At 42.3% G+C, this 24699-nt stretch overlaps 2 protein-coding genes across 8 annotated transcripts; both read left to right on the forward strand.

Annotated features, from left to right (window-relative positions):
- Positions 1 to 221: 221 nt before the first annotated feature.
- Positions 222 to 5463, forward strand: Syx17 (Syntaxin 17). Of its 6 annotated transcripts, XM_053764630.2 has the most exons (8): positions 225 to 472; positions 1003 to 1113; positions 1942 to 2026; positions 2135 to 2197; positions 3239 to 3309; positions 3654 to 3803; positions 3920 to 3999; positions 4220 to 5463. In XM_053764630.2, exons 1-8 carry the CDS (start codon positions 353 to 355, stop codon positions 4407 to 4409), a joined length of 870 nt encoding a protein of 289 aa, XP_053620605.1. In that variant the 5' UTR covers positions 225 to 352; the 3' UTR covers positions 4410 to 5463. The 6 variants fall into 6 exon arrangements, with proteins under 6 accessions (XP_053620606.1, XP_053620611.1, XP_053620605.1 ...); XM_053764631.2 differs by lacking the exon at positions 2135 to 2197 and having other exon boundaries at positions 222 to 472; positions 1934 to 2026; positions 3614 to 3803; XM_053764634.2 differs by lacking the exon at positions 2135 to 2197 and having other exon boundaries at positions 226 to 472.
- A 1825-nt stretch (positions 5464 to 7288) lies between these two features.
- LOC128681083 (RNA-binding protein 25-like) lies at positions 7289 to 24699 on the forward strand. 2 transcript variants are annotated; one of them, XM_053764671.2, is made up of 19 exons: positions 7289 to 7643; positions 8740 to 8914; positions 9167 to 9391; positions 9747 to 9902; positions 10832 to 10938; positions 14380 to 14552; positions 16177 to 16275; positions 16615 to 16686; positions 17935 to 18129; positions 18264 to 18426; positions 18597 to 18842; positions 19561 to 19653; positions 19876 to 19944; positions 20634 to 20724; positions 21281 to 21352; positions 21845 to 22146; positions 22826 to 22933; positions 23146 to 23294; positions 23411 to 24699. In XM_053764671.2, the coding sequence occupies exons 1-18, from the start codon at positions 7566 to 7568 to the stop codon at positions 23284 to 23286; spliced, it is 2565 nt and encodes an 854-aa protein (XP_053620646.1). In that variant the 5' UTR covers positions 7289 to 7565; the 3' UTR covers positions 23287 to 23294; positions 23411 to 24699. The 2 variants fall into 2 exon arrangements, with proteins under 2 accessions (XP_053620646.1, XP_053620648.1); XM_053764673.1 differs by having other exon boundaries at positions 8773 to 8914.

The following is a 24699-nucleotide window of genomic DNA, read 5'->3' on the forward strand; positions in this document are numbered from 1 at the left end:
TTGGCTGGCTGATGGATCACGCGCAACCCAAGAATACAGATGCGCACCCCATGATGATGATATATCTGTGGATACGAATGATATATGAAATGCTTTAAATATCTGTGTTTAGAATCACATATCTAAAAATATTAGTACCATGGAATTAGTAGACGTACTGTTGTACCTACAACATGTAGACGTCAGTGCCCAAAAAAGTATAAAGTCAATGTCATATCGTTTTGCTTTGTTTTGTTGTCATTCGTTGTTTTACCTTGTAGGTACTTTTTTGGTACTTGTTGATTGTTTCTAAATTTTAGTAGGTTCCTAATAAAAGTTATTATGAGAAATTAAATCTGATAAAATAAATACTATGGATGAAGAAAATAAGTTGCCATTGAAACGCGTGGAGCTCTCTTTGTCGAAGTTCAACGAAGTAGCTATTCCGCATCATTTGGACTTATTGCGCCAGCATAAGGCCAATATTCTCAAGGTTCGTCAATTTTATTAATTACCTACTTACAACTTACAAAACATTATTATGCCATTGTTAGAAAGTGAACTACTATATTCATTTCCCCTATAAGAAGATTTTATGTAAAGTACCTATGTCCGTTTTTTTCTTGTGACGACATTAGTGATCTATTAATAAAAGCGCGTGTCTAGTGAGTGAGAGTTTGGCAACAATTCTTAACAGCGTCGTATCTATAACAATACATGTAAGGATTACTTCTGCATCATTGATAAACCTTTTTCTCTCAGTGGCAGTGTCTTTTTCAGTACTTATTGACAAAACTACTTGCTACCAGAATTACCTGGCCTACAGACCAACATACATTTAATGTCCCACTTTACCATATCTTGTCTGACCTTATTGTTTATTTATTATGTTGATAATTATATTCTCTAGGAATTTGATTTTCCTAAAGGACCAATATTTTTTTGGGATGAAAGGCATTGTTATGCATCTTATGTCCTTTTTTATACTTCCAAAGAAATGAGATGAAACTGTAACATGTGCAGTATGAGGAGAGCGGTGAGTACGTCCGCGTGCGCGCGGAGCAGACGCACGCGCGGCGCGTGGCGGCGCAGCTGCGGGCGCTGCTCGGGGAGCTCGACGCTCTGCGGCGGCAGGTGAGGCCTATTTGCATACACATACCACATATTTCATAGTATTCTCAATAATTTGTTATGCATCGTCTGAAGGTCTACCATGAAACATACAAACACGAAGCATAGCATGTTAATAACGTCCACATGCTGTCACTTATTCCCATATTGTGTACGCAACATGTGAAAAAAGAGATATGCAATGATATGCAAATTACACATTTTAAGCTTCATTCAAACTGAGGCGAAACCCGCGCGTCATTATATTTGATTTCTCAATAGGAAAGAAGAAAATCTCAATAGGAAAGGTTCATGAGCTGAGTATGCAACATACATTTAGAGAGTTTTACACTTTAATACCCACTTTACGCAATGATTACTTATTTGATTAATTTAACTAAATGAAATATGAAAGTACATATATTTGATTACTTATACTAAATATATGATTACTTATTGTAAAAATAATTCAAGGTTAAAGTTAAACGGCACTTCAAAAAAATCAGTCGCCCGCTATCCAGCGTATATTTCGCTGCAGCTCATGGACTTCGCGTCAATTTGAACACGTCCATAAAAGTTAGCTGACGCAATCGGCGCGAGCAAATCGGGTCCCGCGCGGGTTTCCGCCTCAGTTTGAACGAAGCTTTATGTTTCATAGTAGTTAATATTTTGACCCAATAACACATGGAGCCATATGTTATTGGGTCAAAATATTAAAGTCTTTCCTTAAAAGTCTTTACTGCAAACATTTTAATTTTCTAAAGTACAACAAATCTGCAGTTTATAAAGTTATCTTATTTGGAGTAGTAAAGAGCATCAAGTAGAGACGGTGAACACAGAACAGTGTCGCAGGTCCGCTCGGAAGACCGCAGTCGCTTCGACGAGCTCACCAAACGCTCGCGCGACCTCACGCTGCGCGCCATCGTCGACTATCTGGGTAAATATATGTACTTTCATATTTCATTTAGTTAAATCAATTTAATACTTATAACAAAATATGAGAGAAAGAGTTACTATTTATAAATTGACTATTGATATATTATAGGCATCATAGAGAGCAGTTGTAGATCGCTCGTGTCTATGGGCAGCACGCCGCGCCGCATTCTCGGTGAGGTGTAGCGGGTGTTCATTGTTTGAGCGTATTTCTTACATTATGAGCAAAAGCTTCATTTAAGAATACTAACTAGATGGAGAATAAAAGCAATATATTTGTCATTGAAGCATGATGGTGGAAGTCTTGATATCGCACCAAGAGTACCCACTCTTGAGTAACATTTATGTTTCAAACTCATACTTCTATTTGGTTAGAGGTAATCTCATTCATTATCTTTGTGGCGATTGATTGAAGTGTTTCGTTGTTTGGATTGGCTTTTTTATAAAAATTAATATGATTTGAACTTAATGATAACAAATGTCTTCATTCTTCTTCATAGGCCATATTGTGCTTCAACCTTTCATTCACCTCAGCATTATGAACCAATCCACACTCACATACATATACGAGCATGTACTTTGTTGAGTATTGTCTGTGATAGTAGGACCCGTCAATCACTATCGTATTTCAGATTAAGTTGTTTGATGTCTACTCATCTAGAAAGCCCTACTTAAATCAAACAATAGTCCATTTAGTATGGGTCCCTAACCTAATCTGGACCTAATGCGTGATGGTTGATCTGACACTGAACCAAAGTAACATTTTGCCAAACATTGGATTGGAGCTAAAACAGATAAGCGTGCCAACTAGTAGTTCCCGATAAGGGTAGCGCTGCTATTGAGTTATAAAATGATATTTGGAAAAGGCTTTATATTCTCTTTGGACGCCGGGCGAAATGTTATATATTCCGTTTATCCTTTCGTTGACATTCGTTTTTCCCAAGAACAAAAATCTTTTGATTACAAAGAAAACTTATGATGACAAGCTAGTGTAGCCAAATCATGAGACGAAACATTTCCATATAAATTCCCGGTTCACCGCATTTAGGGGTTGTAAAACTTGCGATGAGCCCTCTGTCCCGATTCTTCTCGTGTAGGTATATCTAATATGCATTTCTCTTTCTCGTATGAGCGAAACGATATGACGAAGTTTATGATTGTCTTCCTACGGTATCATAATGTTCGAGTCAAAGAAAGTGCGCTATCGCTCCTACAGAGACGCCGCCGCAGCCCGCGGCCGCGCGCTCCTCGGACTCCGTGGGCGTGCTCGCGCAGCTCGACGACAGGGTGAGGGCTGCAGACAGACATCAACCTTACAAGTATCATTTTCATATGCATTCGTTTGCAATCACTCGAACCGCATTCGTTTGCAAAGACTTTCTCTCTCACATCTACACCGGTGTTTCCGGTCGCATTCGGGGTGGTGGTATCGCGAAACCCAGGGTCGGCGTAAAAAGTAAATCATAAAACTGTGAAGACTCGGCTGGGATTTGACAACCGGATGCCTGGGATCTGACGTCACCCCTCGCGATTGCTGTAGTTGACTAATGCCTATAAGCTACCAAGGTTATGTGGAGTGGTCCTATTCTACAGCGGAGATATACATGGGCCGTGACGTATTGGCTGTGCAGGAACAGCAGGAACAGCAGGAACAGCAGGAGCAGGAGCTGCGGTCGCGCGAGGCGGTGCTGCGCGGCTGGAGCGAGCTGCAGGGCGAGGTGCGCGCGCTGCACGACGCCTGGCAGCACGTGCAGGCGGCTGCGCTCGCGCAGAGACAACTCGTAAACACTTTGCGAATCTTATTGCTTTCGATTACATGGAGATTCTAAACATCCATCATTATTATGTCCATCATTATCTTTACGATTCATAAATATCATGATTTTTCTGATCCTAGGTTGATTCGGCGTCTAGCAACATCGAAACTACTTCTGACAACGTGGTTGCCGCTCGCGCCGACCTGTCCGTAGCTGAAAAGTAAGTCTAAATATTTTTTTAATTAAAGTGGAATTACGTTCTCATAATGTTCTTTCATTTGAGTCGGTGTTAATTCATTCATTCAATCTTCATTATTCGCTAAAATAAAGAACACTTTAAAAAAATACTTCAGTATCCATAAAACTTACTTCAGTTTCAATATAACTTAGTTGTTTAAATTTCAAGATAGGTGGAAAATTGTTAGTTGTTAAAACTCCAGACTGCGTGTGGGCGCATACGGCGCAGGCGGCGCACTGTGCGGGGCGCTGGTGGGGGGCCCGCTGGGGGCGCTGGTGGGCGCCAAGGCTGCGGCCGCGGCGGGGCTGGCCGGCTCCGCGCTGGGGTACGCGGCCGCGCGGCTGCTGGGCGCGCGTCGCCGGCGACAGATTGATTGTGACAAGGACGAGTGATTGTGATTATGTAGTGCCAGTCGATGTATTTTGATACACAAGTTATTATTATTTCATGCCGATTGGAGTCAAACATATGAATATATTCCCCTTCTGAAAAGATCCCACACATTAGAATAATTGCAGGTAAATTACAAGTCTTAAGTGTTTCATTTAAAACTAGTTAATCACTTTTTAAGATATGTCTGAACTGAACCAACGTTTTTCATAGAAGAATAAATGTATAGTCAGTATGTAAAAATTAGACTAATGTAACTTAATTGTATGATAATGTCTAATAGCACTAAATGTATTGCCTTTAAATAAAATTTAAATGTACTTATGTTTAGTTGTGTTATGTTGTTAATGTGGCACTCATAGTTTATTTTTGATTTTATCATAGTTCATATATATTATTATTATTTAATTACAGCACAATATTATTTACTTTCGTACTTAGTACAAATAAATATACATTAGGAGCCATTTGAGAGCGAGTAATCACATTTATTTAAGAATACTGTTTTATGTTCTTAGCAACATTGTACAATTTATAAGTTACTTTTTGAAAATAAACAATCTTTTTTAAAATAATGTTACTTTGTAGGTAAATGAATATCAAATAATAGTCATTATGCTGTGATATTTAGCAATCGTGTTTGTGCTGGTTAGATGTATAAATAGACCCCAGACCATTTGTGTGCGTTCATATCAAGTGAAACATATACTTTCTGAGTAAATATCTGAAAACTTATCAGTAGCTACCCTCTGCTTTAGGAATAATTTCTTTATTTAAAGCCTTCAAGTGTGCGACACCGCTTGCTAGCCTAGGGCTACCCTCCCCTCCATTATTTCCATTTGGTCCGGTCCTGTATTTAAGATTTTGCGGACCCTGTCCAAATCATGTCGTTTAGGCACGAGCTTTACTAATTTTTAATCTGACATTTTAGTGATCTGACAAAGCTTGAGTCAGATAAACTACATGTGTTATGTGGCGCTTGGTCTGAGGCGTAGAATATTATGAGAGACTATTTTATATTTCTGTATTGAACAATAAATACAGTTTTATAAACTTTTTGTAGTTTTATTCAATATCTACTAATTTTGCCCAGGGTTAATTTTCATGTTACGAACAAATGAAGCAACTCTTTATTATAAAGATACAACACCGATATATCCTTACACCAAATATCGAAATCCGTCCAGTAGGTTTCGTGATTGCGCTACCGCCATCCTTGAACACTTTCTTTCGCATGAAGTTTTAATTAGGGTGGGCGAGTATTCCTTGTTTTATTATAAATAGGGCAAAATAATCACCTCACTATAGTCAAGGAAATCGTACATTTCAGTAAGAAAAAAGATGATGCGCTTGCGCATTGCGTTTGCAGGTCTTGTAAAAAATGATAATTTTGGCCTCATACCATCGAAGTACTTAGTACATATTAGGTATGTTATACCTAGGATGATCATGATGTGGAAAGCGGTTACATCCTTTTTTAGAGTTCAGTACCTTAAAAGGTAAAAACGGAACCCTTATAGGATCACTTTGTTGTCCGTCTGTCAAGCAAGGTCCTCTTTCTCAGGAATGCGTACGCATAAGTATATAAATAGTTGAATTTAACATGACATAAATCCGTCGATGGTGCATTGTAGCTGTGATAAATGAAACTAAGTCAACGCGATCAAATTATTTGACCATTTATCTTGAAAATTTTAGGGAAATGTAAAACCTACAGGTTCGTCCCGTTGACCTAGAAATCCTAGAATTATTAAATTTGGCATGAAGTTAGTAGGTACTTAGGTACCTATTTTATTAGGTAAAATTGTAGATCGAAAATTATCTAATATATAGCTCGTTTAAAAAAATGGCCATTAAAATTTTTCAAGTCAAAAATCAAAAACGTTAAAATTTCTCAAATCATATTTGAAATTTCGTTAGCTTTGCCAGCGGTTAAGGACATGATATTTGTACCATGGAATAGGGCATATTACGCAAAGCTCAGCGCAGATGGCGCTACCGGTACAACTAAGATACACAACATTGCCAATGGAGGCAAAATGCGCCAATTTTCAACATTGTTGCAAATTTACGATCAAAAATACCTTCTACGCAATCGTGGTGCGAGTTTAAAGGAAAAAGGATGGATTTAGTGGATTATCCTGAAAATAATAACACTATTTTAGGTTATGTTCTGCATTATTTTGTCAACTGTGGTCATAAACTGATATAAACTTGATTTTAACTGAAGATCTTACCTGTATGAAGACCATATTTTAAAAAGTCTTCACGTGTGAAGTGTTCCGAGTTTCTTTTCAACCGTTTACTGGCTCGAAAATTTTACAGCGTGAGGCGTATCCCGTAGTTTTTGAAGTTTTTTTATCTTATGGAAAACGATTTTTCTCAATATTTCAGCACCCAAATATGCTACATTGTTGTATATTTTCACAAACGAATGCTTACATAATGAAAGGATTAATAAAGTACTCTAAAATAAACGTTTTAATCGACATAGCAAAAGCGGCAAAGCTTTTGTGTACCAAACATACAGTGCTGTACTTACTCTGGTGGTATAAATGTGCAGTAGGTAATACTCCCTAATGATAAACTTCACGTCATGGGTTAAGTAAGTAAAAACTTCGTACCGGAGTACCTACTAATTCCATACTTCACGTTTGTTCGCGATAAACTCAAAAACTATTGCAAGGATTTTGACGCGGATTTCAAGAATAGATAGTTCTGAACAAATTTACAGATGAATCAAATTAAAACGAGCTTACGAGCTACGAGCCCACTCAAAACATCATAACATCATCCCTTTTTGCAGGCGGCAGGATTGACTGCATAAAAATATGAAGAAAGCCTTTTTCGGAAAGGGTCGGAAATAATGGCAACACTGTCTTTAAAAATCAAATTCCAAGATGGCTGTGCTGTAAAACAACATGGCAGAATTTTAATTGAAATGATTTTAAAGAATTTTATAGTAATAGCTGTGCAGAAAGCTCATAGTTTGAATTTCTAGTTTAATAATTAGGTCTATATTTTTTCCACAAAGTGGAATTAAACTAGTGTTCTAGATAATTATTTCCTTTCAACAAGTGAAACGACGCTTTTTGTGGTGATAATTTGTGAATAGTGATAGCTGGATGAAATAAGGGCGTTTAGACTTGTGTCATAGCATGTCGTACCCACCTCGGCCGCCGATGGTGCCGTACGGGATAGCGCCCAGTGTGGTGACGGTGCCAATGGCCACGCACGTAAGTACTGCAAACTTTTTCTCGTCTAACCTTAATCGTAACCGGCCTTATAGTCTGATAACCGTTTTACGTATTGTGTAGACACTGTTCTACTGTTTAGTCTAAAGCAGCAAAGTATATTTTGTATTCCTCAAAGATATTTTGCCCATCAATTTTTCATATTTCTACATTATATTGACCAAACGTAATTTCCAAACCAAGTCTGTATCACTTAGTTGTTGATTTTTATTTATCTCAGTATGTCTTTTTGATTAAGTACTATACTAGTGGTATAAAGTTTGTCATATTCAGCATATTATTGATTTACATTAGATTGGTAGGTTGGCTTACCAGAACTCAAGTAGTTTGGCAATGTCACTCACAACTGTTGCAATATCACATAGTATTTCTCCTTTTTCCTTCACTCATTTTGCTGTGTTGAAGTGGTAGTGGTCAAGTCGTTAGGAACCTCCTGTGATCAAAAGGTCCCATGTTTAAACCTTACTTGTGCCGCATGAGTTTGTATACTAGTTTTGATAGACCACTACTTGCTTACGGTGAAGGAAACCTTGTGAGGAAAACTGCACACTGGTTGACAGTTTTATTAGTGTATTCACTACACATCTAGTGTCTTTAGGTGACTTCAATAAAATCTGACACCAGTGTTACCAATGACACTCTCATTAAGAAAACTAATTTTGATAGGGCAACAAAACACACTGGCTTTTATTTTGCACTCATAGGTAACTGTTAACTATACTTACAGGTACTATGTTCTTTTTTCTCTATTCTACAAACACATTTACTCAACCAATGTTCTTGAAATTTTGCATATATATATAATTAAGAGTATGAAGAGTATGGAGAAGGAACATAGGGTACCTTTCATCCCAGAAAAACTATTATTCCCGTGGAATATGTGAAAAATTAAATAAAAACACTAGATTTGGTGGTACTGTGTGTATTGTAAATGTGCTATGGATATTTTATTTCAACCATCCCAATCCCATATTAATACGATTTACATTTAACTGTATATAATACGAGTCTAACCCAGAGGTTCCCAGTGCCGAGTTGCATGTGAGACGGTCCATAGATATAAAATACATGATTGCAGCTACAGAGTGACACGTGTGAGCCTGTGTCGCAGGTGATGGTGGGCGCGTACGGTGCGGGCGGGCGCGGCGCGCTGCTGCCGGCGCCGGCCAGCAAGGCTGTGATCGCGCGCGGGCCCACGCGCAACAACGGCGCCAAGGACAGCAGCGAGGGGCCGCCCGTCACTGTCTTCATAGGTAATGCTGTTGCTTCCATTATTATCCTATCTTGACAGTCCCAAACTTAGTGAAATTGATTGTGTTTATGAAAAAGTCATAAGTAGTTATGATTGAAGCAGTAACTAGATTAGACAAATACAAACGTTAAATTCTTTGTTCCATGGAGAATAGTTACTGAAAAGGTTTCCCTTGCTTATTTTATTTGAGAGAGCGTAAAACGTCGTAAGCGAATGCTCTCCATAAAGTACTGCCATTGGTGATGTGTGGCAGGCAACATAACGTCACGCGCGCCGGAGCCCATGATCCGCGCGCTGCTGGGCGCGTGCGGGCCCGTGCTGAGCTGGAAGCGCGTGTCCACGTTCGGGTTCTGCGAGTTCGCGTCGCCCGAGGCGGCGCTGCGCTGCGTGCGGCTGCTGCACGACCGCCCGCTCGCCGACAAGAAGCTGCTGGCGCGCACCGACGGCAAGATGCAGGCGCTCGTCGACACCTACAAGAGTGAGTGTAGAGAAGGCCAACTTCATTAACGAGTCGATTAACGAGACGCAGCGAACCAATCACATTGCGGTGCGGTTGTCACAATGGCACACTGTGATTGATTAGCTGCGTCCCACTGCGAATCGACTCGATGGTGAGATTAAATAGCAAAGTCGCAGTCTCACATTCAAACTGAGGGGAACCTCGCGCGCGAGTTCCCCTAACTTACGAGCGTACTTAATTTAACAACTTTGGTGCTCGCCACGTCACATCCATCAGTTGAATGATAACGTGTGCCAAGTTAAGTTTTCAAAATGCCTCTTAACCCTTCAGCAATTTTTATAGAAAAGAAATCCAATTTTGCTCCTCTCCGCAGCGGAGCAGCGGTCGCGGCTGGAGGCGGCGGAGCGCGGCGCGGACGGGTACCTGGACGCGCGCCAGCGAGCGCTGGACGACGCGGCCGCGCGCAAGCTGCAGCAGATCATGCTGGACTACCAGCACGACATCAACAACTACGAGGCCAAGCAGAAAGGTAAACCGCGCGACCGTTATGTTAACTCTACATGTGAAGTCAAACGTGTACACAGTACGACACTCCCGGCGGAAGGGGCAAACCCAAGAAATGGTGGCTTGATGTCGTTAAAGATGATATGCGTGCCCGTGGTCCAGTGGAAGAAGTAGGAAAGCGGGCCCGGGGCCCCGACGCTCAACCGGAAACAACCGGGAATACGCTCGGACGCGAGTTTTGGCTATAACATCACGCAACTCTGTGTGCATTTTGACACTGAATCCGACTGTCGCCATGGGTTCCGTTCAAAGCCGCTCTAGTTCAGTTAGGTCCCATGTTAGACACAACGAGAAGGAAAGGCGATTAATCGCCTTTCCTTCTCGTTTTATCTGGATAGCAATGAGTTTGTCAGGCATCCTAGCACGTGGCCTGAAACATCAAGATATTAGAGGCAGATGTGTAACTTTCAGGCCAACTGAACTTGTCTGAATACAGACTGCGACCACTGAGTGTTTCCCAAGCTCTTCTGATTTGTGCTGATTTATTGGAAATTAAAGATTATACTTACGAAACCCTCAGTACAGCTGAGACCGCCCAATGACATTGCGAATGCCGATATTTCTATCAATAAATTATTATATATATATACTAATCGACTATACAACTTTTAAAACATTTTGACGGAACAGACATGCGACGGAAAGCCAGCACATGGTTCTGTTCTTTCCTGATATAAGCAAAAACGTCATTTGTAAAGGATGTTATGGTACGTGACACTGCACACAACTTTATTGTAGCGAATCTGCGCAATTTGTGTAATATTTAGATAGATTTTCTTAGCTCGTTCGCTTTGTTGAAGGCCTCTTTCATCAATGGGACAGTGAGAAACTTTGAAAGCATGATTATTACGTGACATGAGCCCGATATGTTAATGGAGGTGTGGTCGGTTGCAGAGGAGCAGCTGTCGAAGACGGCGCGGGTGCTGGAGGAGGCCGACATCTCGGAGGAGAAGCGTGACGTCATCCACCGCGAGATCGGCAAGTTCCGCGAGAGCATGAAGGTAGCTGTTCTTTTGTTTGTACAACAAGCACAAGGGAGGGTTTCAGAATTATACTTAGCATTTTGAGAAAATATTTCATTTTTATTTTGAACACTTTGTCGATGTATTCGATGAATACTAGCTTTCCCCGAATATGAAATATTGGGAAACTGAAAGCGATCTACTTTCAAGTCAGAACAAACAGAATTCCAAACGATTGGACTTGTGTTCGCGCAATTAATGTCTGGGTGACGATTTTATCTATTTATTGATTGTGTAAGAAACGGCTGTTCCGGACGACACGGCTTCTGAGAACACTCCTTTTCCATTAGATTCACGTTTAATGAAAATCTAAACAGCAGCATAGTTTATGTTTCTTACATTTTTTGTCCTTTTTTTCCTGATTTTTTAATTGTGGTGCATCCGCGAACCGTACACAAACTTTTTTTAACTATAATGATATGCAATTTGTAAAAATATTTTTGTCATTTCTTGATTGATTGCTTGGTTTCCTTATTCTTCATCGTTTCTCCTTTGTTTACATTTTGTAACAATAAAGTAAGTTTTGTTATGTTGTATTGAATGTCACATGTTGGTAAGTGTTCTCTTTTGTAACTACGTGAATGCACCATTATAGTTATCAAACAGTTGGGAACACAAGGCGCAAGCACACACGTCCCGTACTCTGATATTAGCATGCAGATCGACATATAAAACAAATATTTCATACATAGTTTATGCTTTGGGCATTAGTCTTTTGCTTTGCGGAGATGTGTGTTCTCGCCTTTACTATGCTGTTGTGTGAGCTGTTAGTTACTGCCGCCTACCTTACACTGGCCGGTGTGACAGTCGACGAGAGTCCAGAATGAAAGGTGTTTGAAAGACACGATATCTACTTGATATGTTCCATATTTTATTTCTATATAGTTCCTATAATACAGAATTATATGCATATAAAATCCTCTCCTATTTGACGAGTCATCACTTTCTAAACATGTTTTCTCACAAGGGAGCATCCGAGAAGTAATATTTCAAATTAAGTCACTGTCTTAAAATGACCACTTTCCAAAAGGAAAATAATTCAAAAGCCTTTATTTATTTATTTTCTGGGGTCTCACACCGAAATATAGATGTATAGTATATATGTATGTTTCAGTATATATATATATGGTTAGTACCCCCGAGAGTAGATCCAAAGGCCAGGTAGTTGTGGAGCCGTGTCGGCGGTCCTGCGCCCTCCGCGCTCAACGTCCTTCAGACTGAATAATTGAAACTAAATAGGAGCCTCCGCACTCAGACGATAAGATCAGCTTAGAGCCGAGATGGCCGCAGACCGGGCGCCAGCAGTGCGCGGCTGCGGGCGCCGCGTCGCGGGCGCCGCCGGAGTTGAGTAAGTGCAGGACACAGAATATGATACGAGACGTACCAGTAGGTGGCGTTTTCAGGTGCGCGGGGCGGAGGCGGCGGCGGCGGCGGCGGGGGCGACGGCCGGCTGCGCCCGCGCTCCACGCCGAGCGAGAACAAGTAATTGATATGTCGCGACTATTACATTACGTCACATTATTATGTCTACCAAACCAGTTCAATGATACTTTTATTTCAACGTGCGTAAGCTCTTTCGTATGTATTTGTCGTTAGGATCCCAGTTTACGTCTGTCTGTACGTATCTTCGGCGGTACAATGAACGACCTCGACTAGACTGTACAGTTTACTTTCTGATCTGTGCTCAGTGTCCATTACACTCACTTGTCGTCGATGTGTACCAACTACCTACTATGACAAGGTTTTACTGCCAACATTTCATTGAACATCGATTGGAGTTTATTTCTTAGCGTCGGCACTTACTGCACTCTGTAATAGAATTTAAATCGCGTTTCCGCCAAGCGAAGTTCTATCTGCAAACATACGAGCTTCTAAACTAACAATTTGTTAGTCTTTTTCGATTGCTCATTGAAGCATGATTAAAAACAAGCAACTTGGAAATCTAAGGTTAGTGTCTGCAAAATCATTGAATGTTTGGGCCTCGTACCTCACTCTGCGGAGAGCACACAGTCGGTCTCACGCGGCGAAGCATCGCCTGGATGTCCGCTGAGCACCGCCGCCCCCCCCCCCCTCTCCCCCAGCACACACACACACACACACACACACACACACACACTACAGGGGACGAGCCACGGCTGACCGTTACGAGCGTGGACTTGTGTATTCGTGGTAAGCTTACCATGCTCTCTCATCTCTCATTTTAAATTAGTCAAGAGCGTTCGTGTTCGTTTTGGCGGTTTATCGACTAATGTTGGCGCTGTCTAGTCCGGTTATGCCTGGGCTAACCTATATTTAAATAGAGACGACACACGTATGAAACAGGTCATTATTTGTTGTAAACACTTTGGAATTTTTAAAGTGAACATTTTTACTTAAGTCGTGAATGCAAGTAGATTTTTCGTTTTTTTTTTAAGTTTGTGAGAAAAAATAAAATCTCATTAGTTCCTTAATGGTACTAGATAAAACTGGGATACTGGAAAAATGAAGTGTAAGCACACATTGAAATAGGATTAGACATAATATGTTTTGATATCGAATTAGGTTAAGAGAAATGAGGCTGCATGCGAACACACAGTGTCCCGACCCCGGCCGCGGTCGCGGCTGCTTGACATTTATCACACTGATGTTTCTTTTCAGATCTCTCCACGTCGGTAAGAGAACTCTAGTGTTACATATCTATATGCTAGCGCATTCGCGGCCGAATACTCGTCACATTCAAGTTGTGATTTCCGTAACGATCATGCCGTCCCTGTCTGGCGATCAGCTCTCTCAGAGGGTCAGTGTGCAAGTTGTGGCAGTCATCGGCTGAACTGGGCGGGGATTCGGTCGCGGGCGGCGGGAGGGCAGGCGGGACTTGTACACGGCGTTCAATATAATCATAATAACACTTCGACTGTGATTTTTTAGAAAACTGCTCTCCCGCCGTAAAGGCCGATCGCGGACGTGGGCTCGCAGGCTACACAGCAACACGCCTTGTCATCACACACACGATACATACGACATACGTGCGCTCGTATTTGAAATCATACTGGAACGGTTATATCGTTTTAATGCTAATAATTTAACAGTAAATGCTCATTAAACTATGGGAAATATCGACAAAGCAATATGTTTCAAAAGCAATAAGAGGTTCTCTGATACATCCGTGATAGTTTGCAAAAGTTGGACTGAATTATTATTCTAGAAACGCGACGTGCGCGTCGCGCCCTATGCGCAGTTTAGTGTGACATCAGGCGGCTTTGTCAACAGCCCAGCTTTAAAACTGCCAAGAGCTTTTATGATATATTTAACGGTGACGAGATGTATTTGATAGCGTATCAGTTTCGGTATGAGTTTCGTGCGGGCGCTCGTAGGTCGCGGCGGTGCGGGCGGCGGGCGGGTGAGGGAGCGCGGTCTGACCTCGCGTTGTTGTTGGTCCAGGAGGAGGCGGACGTGGTGGTGCGCCGCAAGAAGGACAGCAAGGACGAGCGGGACCGGGACCGCGAGCGCGAGCGGGACCGGGACCGGGACCGGGACCGCGACCGGGACCGCGACCGGGACCGCGAGCGGGACAGAGACAAGGATAAGGACAGGAGGCGCAGGAGCACTTCTAGGTACATATTCGCATTATATCAATAATAAATAAATAAATAAATAAATAAATAAATAAATAAATAAATAAATATATTAGGACAAATCACACAGATTGAGCTAGCCCCAAAGTAAGTTCGAGACTTGTGTTATGGGATACTAACTCAACGATACTATATTTTATAAATAGATACATATATAAATAGACATCCAAGACCCGGGCCAATCAGAAAAAGATCATTTTCCATCATGACCCGACCGGGGATCGAACCCGGGACCTCTCGGTTCAGTGGCAAGAACTTTACCACTGCGCCACCGAGGTCGTTTGTCATTACAAATCATTTGTGATTACAAATATTCTCTTATTATGGGAGTATTTCTCCTATAATAAGAGAATATTCATAATGTATTAGTAGCACAAATCATACTTTAGTACAATTTTCTGTTTCCCGCTGCGTGTCTCGTCCTGCAAACTTGCCCAATCCCACTTCCTGCTATGTAATGTAGATATCCCGTACGTTTTTTGCAATGTGTTCCGTCCTTTTTCCCACTACGTGTCTTCTCCCCATTTCCCGCTCCTACTCCCACTCCCGCTTTCTGCAACGCGTGCCGTCCAATTTTCCATGACGTTTTACGTCCCGGTTTTTTATTAAAACATTTTTTGTATTTACTATAAAATGCCTTATAGATAATTATAGAAAACAGATAACGCGTCTTTTTTATGGTCGCGGACGTTTTTATGGATCTACTAAAAACCTATATTTTTGTAGTACATTGTTAGGGTACAATGTTAGGGCCAGCGCACGAACGTAAAGTTTTTCGTTAGCGCTTTTTTTTGGGATTTCTTTATAAATGTTGATTGATCTGGCTGAATACTAATTTATTTCAAAACAAAAATGCCTATAGCAATCTCGGATAATGTAGCTTTCTAATGGTGAAATAATTTTTGAAATCAGTTTGGTAGCATCGGAGATTACCCGCCTCAAACATACAAACTCAAAAACGCCTACCTCTTTATAATATTAATATGGATTTGTGAGAGAGACACCATAGCGTGATTTAGAGAATTAAAAACTTTAGCGGCGACATCTAGTGATTTATTTCGGAAGTACAATATATATATAATTTTGTCTGAGCGAAACCATAGCGCGTTTTAAAAGTCTTGGTGGCGCATCTATTATCTTTATGTTCCAAACTAAAATATAACAAAATTAAATTGAAAATTCTAATTATATCTATATGAGACTTTAATCGATAAAAACAATTTGTTTATATTCTGTTTACACCTTTTTACCTACAAAATTTTAAAGTAAATCGGCTCCGTGGTTTGTTATTTTAATTTTCCTACAGGACCCCCCCCTCATTTGCCGCCATGAAATGTCTTAATATGTTAACCCGGTATATAAGGTATCTACATACCAAATTTGAAGCAAATCGGTCTAGTAGATTTCGTGTGATGCGCGTTCAGACAGACAGACAGACAAAAATTTCCAAAACTATATTTTCGTCATCTATATCAGTAACTAAGTATATTCCATGAAGAATTTTAAAACAATATCCAATGTACAAATTTGGCCTCTCTTCAATTTTATTATATGTATTGATGATATTGATATTGTTGATAAGTTGTCTCAATCGTTCCGTCAGGGGCAAGGATCGTCGCGAGGAGCGAGACAAGGAGCGCGAGGAGCGCGACCGGGAGCGAGAGCGGGAGAGGGAGAGGGAGAGGGAGAGAGAGAGGGAGAGGTCAGGAATATTATTTCTAAATTATTTATTTCTGCATGAAATGTAGTTTTTTTTGTGTTATTTGTCACTGCGCCACCATCACATTTTTTATAAATTCCTAAAATGTTTTTATCAAATTATGCCAAAATAGATAAAGATATATTTTTTTAGCTTATTATTTTATTTTTCTTCAACCGATTCAAATATCCATATAATACAGTTTAACATTATATTACATTCATATAAATTGTTACAGTCGTGAAATATTATAATGATCTAAAATATATCTATTTTGTTGCATGTGTACCGTGACACGTGGCGCGTGGGCACAATGAATAAATGGTGTTTGTGTTGCCACAGGGAAGTGAGAGAACGAGAAAGGGAGCGCGAGATACGCGAGAGGGAGAGAGAGCGCGAGCGCGAGCGGGAAAGGTGAGCTTTATTTTGTTCTGTGTGTGTGTGGACTAGTCTCCACACCAGAGCTTGTGTCGCTACTATTGCGCGTCACTTAATAAAACATACACTGCTACTAAACTCATTTATTGAGGTGAGAGATTAAGTATTAACAAAAAAGAAACCATACCGCGTTTTAAATCGGTACAGCGCCATCTAGGGACACATTTGTGACTTAAACTCAAACTCCTTGTGTATTGAGACGGAATTCAACAAATACAAACAAATATAAGAATAATGATAAACAATACAGTATTACGTCTTCATTTTTTTACGGGTTGGACAAAGCCAGTAACACAAATTAATCCATCAGTTATCTTAAATCGAGAAACTAAGAAATTTTGATACACAAAATTGAACATTCCGCCCACCAAAGATACTTGTTCTTTCTCAAAACAAAGAAATTAAAACTAATCTGTGTAGATGTAAAGGTTTCAATATATTTTGTAGTACCTATCTTTTATAGTGACCCTCGTGCCTCGGAAATAACTAAGTTATGGAACGACAGCAAACACTGAAATAAACGTGCGTCGATAACGAGTGGTGAGCGAGTCTCGAGCGCGCGGCGTGATCTGTTATCGCCGCTATTTCAGGTTTATGCGAGTCGCTATCGGAGCCCCGCGGCTCGCGGTTCAACGCCCGCCCGACATTATTATTTCCTGAGCGGATCGAATATAAACACTTCTGAAATACATTATTGTGAAGCGTTTTATCCTGAATTGTATAAAAAGCGATGTAACGGCAACGACCGCGGCGCCGCCACAGCGCGATGCTGGCGCTGCACCCGTACATCCGCACGCGGCGCGAGATCCGCCGCGCGCTGCGCCCCCCGCGCCCCCCGCGCCCCCCGCGCCCCCCGCGCCCCCAGAGCCCCCAGCGCCGCCGGTACGCGCACCGTCTACATGACGCACACATAGGGGTTGCAAATTTCTATTAACTTCGTACATTTTGAAGCGTTATACAGCCTGCCGCAGTGTGTGTGGAGTTATAACTAGGTTAACCTGCCGCCACCTGACGCAATTCCAGATACGGCAGGGCCAATATTACCGAATGGCCGCTCGCTCTCAATGTGTTCGATGTCACCTACTCTGTTCAATATTGTACCATCGAATATGAAACAGAATGGAAACATGCGTAAACCTGCCAAGAAAATAAATTTCTTGGCAGGTTTACGCATGTTTATTTTCATCATAATAAACACCACAAAATGGAACAATTTCGGTACAGGGAGCGGGAAAGAGAACGCGAGCGGGAGCGATCGCGCGAGCGCGAGCGCGAGCGCGAGCGAGACCGCGAGCGCTCGCGCGGGCGCTCGCGCAGCGAGGCTGACTCGCGCCGGGAGAAGGAGATGGAGGAGGAGGCGCGGGAGAAGAAGAGGAGGGAGAAGAAGGCAAAGGAGAAGGAGGCCGCCTACCAGGACAGGTGCAACTCTTTTATAATAAAGTGTATTTTTATGACTTTGGAAGTCTGCTGTGGGTTTGAATACATTTTTGATGTCATTAAGTGGTGTATTGAATTCGAAAATTTTGAATTTTCAATAAGTATATACATTACAGACTACGCAACTGGGAGAGCCGTGAGCGGCGCAAAGCGAAAGAGTATGAGAAGGAGAAGGAGCGAGAGAGATGCCGCGAGGAGGAGAGGGAGAAGGAGGCCAAGCGGTTGAAGGAGTTCCTCGAAGATTACGACGATGAGAGGGACGACCACAAATATTACAAAGTCAGTGCAAATTTAATTTTCACATTTTTTATTTTATATTTATTCGGAAATTGTATAAAATATTTTTTCATTAACAAGTAATCACTTATCACTCATTGAAAGTGTGACATCACATGTGAGAGAGAAACGATTGCGGAGCAGAAGCGTCATTAGTGGGCGTGACTCGTCAGGGCAAGGAGCTGCAGCGGCGGCTGGGCGCGCGCGTGCGCGAGGCTGAGGCGGACGGGAGGGAGCGCGCGCGCGAGGAGCGGGAGCTGGAGCAGCTGCGGCGCTGCGTGTTCGGGGAGCGCGCGGCGGACGACGGCGAGGCGGCCGCGGCCTTCGAGCGGCTGCGGCGCCAGCACGAGGACCAGTACCGCCCGCGTCTGCTGCTGCCTCCCGCCGCGCAGGCGCTGCGGCAGCGCGAGCGCAACGAGGTGCGACACTTACGCGTATTTCGAACATGGATTGCAAAAAACAATTTTGACATCCTCACTTTAAAATTTGAGCTCTGATTTAGTTACCTTATTCTCTGGGCCCCGGTCCCGCAGCGCCTCGCGCGCTCGTTACTGACGTACTGATAGCTATGGTTGAGGTAGCGACAACTCAATATCTTGGGCCAGATTCTCATGCAGTCCGAGTTGATTTTGTCAATTTTTTTTCAATATCAAATAATTTATTCAGAAATTAGGCCTTCCAGGAACTTTTTCACGTCATATTCTAAATTAAATGATGTTTACCAAAGCTACAAACTACTAGCATTTCGGAAATTTTAACATAGCCTAATGAGATAGAACGCTTCCGTATCACTTTCCAGCCTGTCTGATATAAAGCGACAATTTGAGTCTTGGGAACCACGAAATGGAACTCAAAAGATATTAGCGCTCTGTCCTATTTCTATTTCTGTATGAGTGAAACGAAATACCAAACGAATACAAATATATAAACGTCTATATATTTGTTTGTTGCGCGAGAATCGGGCTCGTCTCCAAGGTCGATGTATGTCTTATTTACGGTTGAATGAATACTAGTGTATTTAGATTTCATTAGAGGAGTATGTAGTAGGAATTCGATACGAGCATTAGATTTAGTAGACAGACGTGTTGACACGTCTGACAGATACAGTACAAATACAAGTAGAGTCGCCGCCGACAGAGTCGCGCCCGCGGGCTGCGGGCGGCGGCGCGGCGACAGCTGCCGCGCGGCGCCGAGACCATCGACTCCGACTCCAGCCGCCACTCGCCGCAGGTCAGTGCTTCTGCGTTTGTTACCTCATTAAACCACCACTCTATACGCACCCGTGAATATCGTATGAGACGACTGACAACTGATAAATAACAATAAGCAGTTGACGCGGTGCGAACCACAGTCACATCAATTTCCAGATGTTTTTACTCTGATCTCACTCAGTCACAGCTCCGAACTAGCCTAGTTAGATGTTGATGAATGTTGATTGTGATTGTGTGACAGAGCTCGGAGGGCGGAACCACGCCGCCGCGGCCGCCCACGCCGGAGCTGCGCGAGCGACAGCACAGACACGTGAGTTCACTTCTGCATTACTTTGTTTTTCTTTTAGGAGTTACAGCGAAGTACATAAATTATATGAATGTCAATATATAAATCGATGCTAATTACATTGCTCCGCCTATTGTTACGATGCTTTTTATTCTTGTTCCTCACCAAATCCTATAATATTATATTATATTTGATAATAAGGTTTTCTACATCGATTTCGTAAAGAGGGTTGTTATCAAAGACAAAGAAAACGATGGTACCCATTAGTGTACCCGAATGAGATTGAAAATTTCCATACAACTTCCCAGCCCACTTCGTGCAAAGCGGTGAGACACAAATTATATTAGCGCTGTGTCCCATTTCTTACGTATTCGTAACACGCATTTCCCTTGTATGACCGAAACGAAAGATATGACGAACCGTAGACAGAGAATCCTTCATTTCACTCATACAAGACATGTGCGTACTAGAAATACATGAGAAGAAACGATACTGAACTCTGACATCTTTAGCCCCTCATCGCATGCCCGGCCCAAACTGCCATTTTGCATACCATCAGCCGGATTGGGCCGGGAAGTTGTGTGGAAAGGGAAATCTATGTGATTTGTCGAGTAGACACTCGTCCGTCGTCTGTACATTCGGTCATTGTGACTTCTCTGTGTATGGGTATCATAGTAGCGAGTGGTGTATCTGAAATGTACTGACGTTGGCAGAGCGCGGGCGACAGCAACACGGAGAGCCCGGCCGTCAACTCCCCGATCACGATCAGCTTCAGCAACTCCTACAGCCCCCACCACAACAACGGTCAGTGCACAGCGTGTACTACATTCCATTATCATGTACCATAAAGTAGATTTTTCGTGGAATATCACATATATCGACGGGACTTGGAACGAAACTTTGTTACTGTGTAAACGATTGAAGCGGTGGTGGTGTAATGGTTAAGACGCCCGCCTGTGAATCGAAAGGTTCGAATCCTACTCGTGCCACATGAGTTTGTATACCAATGACTGACTCATGTTTTCATCGACACCCATTTCCTTCCGGTGAAGGAAAACATCGAGAGGAAACCTGCACACTGGTTGATTATTAACTTGTGTGTGAAACGGAGACGGCAATGGCAAATCACTCCATTACTAATGCCAAGAAAGTTGTTATGTGTCTTAACGTAATGACCGCGACCCTCAGCCATGAGGAATACGAAACCTCAGCCAGTAGAAGAAGAAACGATTGGTGTCTATTTCGAATTCCTACGCTGCGACTTCTGTTTTATTGAGCGTGTTATTGCTAGCACTGGTGTCAGAAGTTCAGTATGAAGCCAGAATGAGCAATAGTGTTTGTTTGTTTGTTGCGCCCGCAGACGGCACGCTGGCGATGTCCCGGCGCGTGCTGGCGGCGCTGGACGACGAGCCCGCATCGCCGCCCGCGCGAGGTTCGTGTCACAATAATTACATTACACGTTATATAACGATCCTTCCAGGTGTTGCGTGACAGAGTTACAAACATGCATACTATTTCCGTTCCTAAATTTTACTGGAACAATAATGATACTTTCTGGGATGGTAGCTACTCTATGTCCTTCTTCGTACTTCAAACTACATAAATTCAAAATTTCAAGAAGATCGGTTGATTAGATAAGACAATTTTACTTTCATATTTAAAATTTTAGTTTGGGGTTCTACTAGCCTGCCGTGTACGAGTCTCCTCAACCTGTCGCCACTAACATATTTTAATTTATTTTCCTGCAATAAAATATCACACACAAATATGTTTATTATAAAAATAATTTATGAACTATCAAAGCACTTCGGAATTGACTTTAATTGTCGCTACAAATATCCACATGAAGTTGGGCAACCGAATGTCAACACCCTGTGGATAGTCCTCATATTGTATGAGATTTACTTTGTTTTATAATTCGCAGTCAAAGATAGGAAAGAAAAAGACAAAGAACGGTTGAAAGACAAAGAGGAGAAGTTGAAGCGCTGCACGCCGCCGCCTATGGACAAGCACGCAGACAAGCACGCAGATAAGCACGCAGACAAGCACGCAGACAAGCATGCAGACAAGCACACAGATAAGCACGCAGACAAGCACGGAGACAAGCAGACAGACAAGCAGACGGACAAGCAGAGCGACGACAAACGGAAGCAGGTCAAGAGTCTCATCGACAAGATTCCGACGCAGAAGTCGCAGCTGTTCCAGTACAAGCTGGACACGTCGCAGGTGAGCCACTGATCCTCGATAGCGACAGCAAGACATAAGATATCGTAATCCCATCGACGATAGCAAAATGTATATATGGAAAACGAACAGCGCCTCTATCGTACGAAAAAGGAGGTATTCAGTTTCCATATACATTTTGCCGTTTTCGATACATTAATGTCATGGTATATCCAGCTGCTGCATGGACCATCACACCGCGGCAATAGCGGCGAGCTAGTCGGCCAGTTTGAGTTGTCTTTACTAATATCGTTATATTTTCTTTGACCGACTGTTGAACATTCTTTAAGCATATTAGTGTTGATAAGATGAAGACAACGGCAACAAACATACACATAAATAAATAAAGAATACTTATGGTACCAAGTGTGTGCGCATCACAATAAGGTGATAGCCACGGCTCGGTGTTACGCTGAGCAAAATGCCCAGCACTGATTTTCAGTCGTCACCTAGTATGTAGTAGACTTTTGGTAGCTTGATGTGCTGTTGACTGTATACTTACATTTGAAGTATAAAAAAAAGTATTCCAGTTTTTGAAGTCAATCAAAACAACCCGTACTAAATAGACTTTGTATCGCGGCCAACATGTAAACCCAATCCAGTGAAAGTCGGCATGGGGGTGGAATATAACCTTAAATATGACACAAGTATAAGCTGAATTGGTCGACCTGGACGTTTGCAGATCGACTCTGTGCTGATGGAGAAGAAGATCCGGCCGTGGATCAACAAGAAGATCATCGAGTACATCGGCGAGCCCGAGCCCACGCTCGTCGACTTCATCTGCAGCAAGGTGCGTGTACTTCACCATCACCACCACCTGGGACACGACATCTACATCGACCTCCGTTATAATAGCATTGTTTTTTCGTCTGAACTTAATGTAGTTCTTTGTAAATAATATGAGTTTGAGTTTATATGTTACTAGCGACTTCGCTCGGGTAAAACATAACAATTAAGAGTAAATCGTGAAGAGACAGACGTATAACGTATAGAGTGTGTCAGGTGGTGGCGGGGTCGGCGCCGCAGGGCATCCTGGACGACGTGCAGATGGTGCTGGACGACGAGGCCGAGGTGTTCGTGGTCAAGATGTGGCGCCTCCTCATCTACGAGCTGGAGGCCAAGCGCCAGGGCCTGCACAAGTGACACGACAGGTCAGCCGTTCATTTCATCTAATTGCGTATCGTCGCCTCATTTCGACGTAATTTTTACTTTACATATTTTGACTTTTATTCGCAAGCGATACTAATTATATCTTTTCTGTCCGCAGGAACCCTCCCTCCCCCGCGCGCCCCCCCTCGCCCCCCTCCCACCCGCACGCACACACGCACGCACACACGCACGCACACACACACGCACACCCGCACACACACCCGCACGCACACCCGCACGCACACACGCATGCACACGCACACGCACACTACTCACACACCAACCCTCCCCCGCGCGCTCACACGCATAGGCGACCCGTTGAATACGTGTACGGGGAATATCCGCACTGAACAAATACTGAGGATATAAAATAACGAAAAGAACAGAAGTTATTGGACTGAGCTTAATGTAAATAATCTTCAATCATTTGTATTTGTATCTATTTTCTTGATGTACGCCGTGATATTGTCATGACATAAAATAACAAAGTTACTTTTGTTCCATGAACTAGACGCTGTTGTCCTGACTCATGTTGCCATTTTATATGAGTGTGAATATGTAAAGAGACAACGCGATCTACGAACATCTTGATTACACGTGACACCGTAAACGCGAATATTGTTGTCAATGAATTTTTCAAAGCGTGGCGCGCAAATTCAGTTCAATTCGATTTGTTTAGCAATTTGAATTTTTGTGCTGTACGTGTAATCGAGGTTTTAGATCTTTCTTTATGTAGAAGTATTGCTGCTACAGAACTGGTGTGTGCAACTATTCATCAATTGCGAATGTCACGCTGAAACAGGCTTTAAAATAAATATGTATAAAGTTAGCTGTATTTGGGTTCATACTTGTATGTGCTTCTTCGCTCAATATACGTACGATTTAAGTGTGAACTTCAGTAGGAAACAATATTGTTATGGTATTCCTGTATATTTTAAAAACGCGGGTTGTGTTCGACATTGTATTCCTTGACAACAATGAAGATAGAAAAATAAAATTAATGTGTATATTTTAGTCCTATTGCAATTATAAATAAACTTTTAAAACTTACGAGAAAATATTGTGTCAAAGAAGTTGTGTGTGGTGTCGAGCCAGTGCGGGCTGATTCACAATGTGACGGGAAAAGATTGAAGCCGCGAGGCGGCGCTAGTGTGCTGTGAGATGGTGATGGACGACGTTGATCTAATTCTGAGGAGAGAATTAGTATTGTGAGCTCTAGTCGAGTGCGGTCGGGGCGCTGGTGCGTCTGTCACCTTCGTTTGTGAATGTGAATTGTAAATTATAATGTAGTAGAAGACGCGCGCTGAGCGAGTTGAGTGAGTGAGCGGCCGCTGTCGCCGCAGCGACGATGTAATTATGTTAAGTTTTAATTAATTACCTCCTAGCGATAATATAATATTGTCAGAA

This window comes from Plodia interpunctella, chromosome 26 (genome assembly GCF_027563975.2).
Source record: "Plodia interpunctella isolate USDA-ARS_2022_Savannah chromosome 26, ilPloInte3.2, whole genome shotgun sequence".
NCBI classification, from domain to species: domain Eukaryota; kingdom Metazoa; phylum Arthropoda; class Insecta; order Lepidoptera; family Pyralidae; genus Plodia; species Plodia interpunctella.

Excerpts from the sequence above, each read along its gene's own strand:
- LOC128681083 (XM_053764671.2), top strand. The coding sequence starts at position 7,566 with ATGTCGTACCCACCTCGGCCGCCGATGGTGCCGTACGGGATAGCGCCC. Across the intron at positions 7,644-8,739 it reads CGGTGCCAATGGCCACGCAC|CTACAGAGTGACACGTGTGA; the intron begins GTAAGTACTGCA and ends ACATGATTGCAG. Across the intron at positions 20,725-21,280 it reads CAGCCCCCACCACAACAACG|ACGGCACGCTGGCGATGTCC; the intron begins GTCAGTGCACAG and ends TTGCGCCCGCAG.
- Syx17 (XM_053764630.2), top strand. The coding sequence starts at position 353 with ATGGATGAAGAAAATAAGTTGCCATTGAAACGCGTGGAGCTCTCTTTG. Across the intron at positions 2,027-2,134 it reads CGCCATCGTCGACTATCTGG|GCATCATAGAGAGCAGTTGT; the intron begins GTAAATATATGT and ends GATATATTATAG. Across the intron at positions 3,310-3,653 it reads TCGCGCAGCTCGACGACAGG|GAACAGCAGGAACAGCAGGA; the intron begins GTGAGGGCTGCA and ends TTGGCTGTGCAG.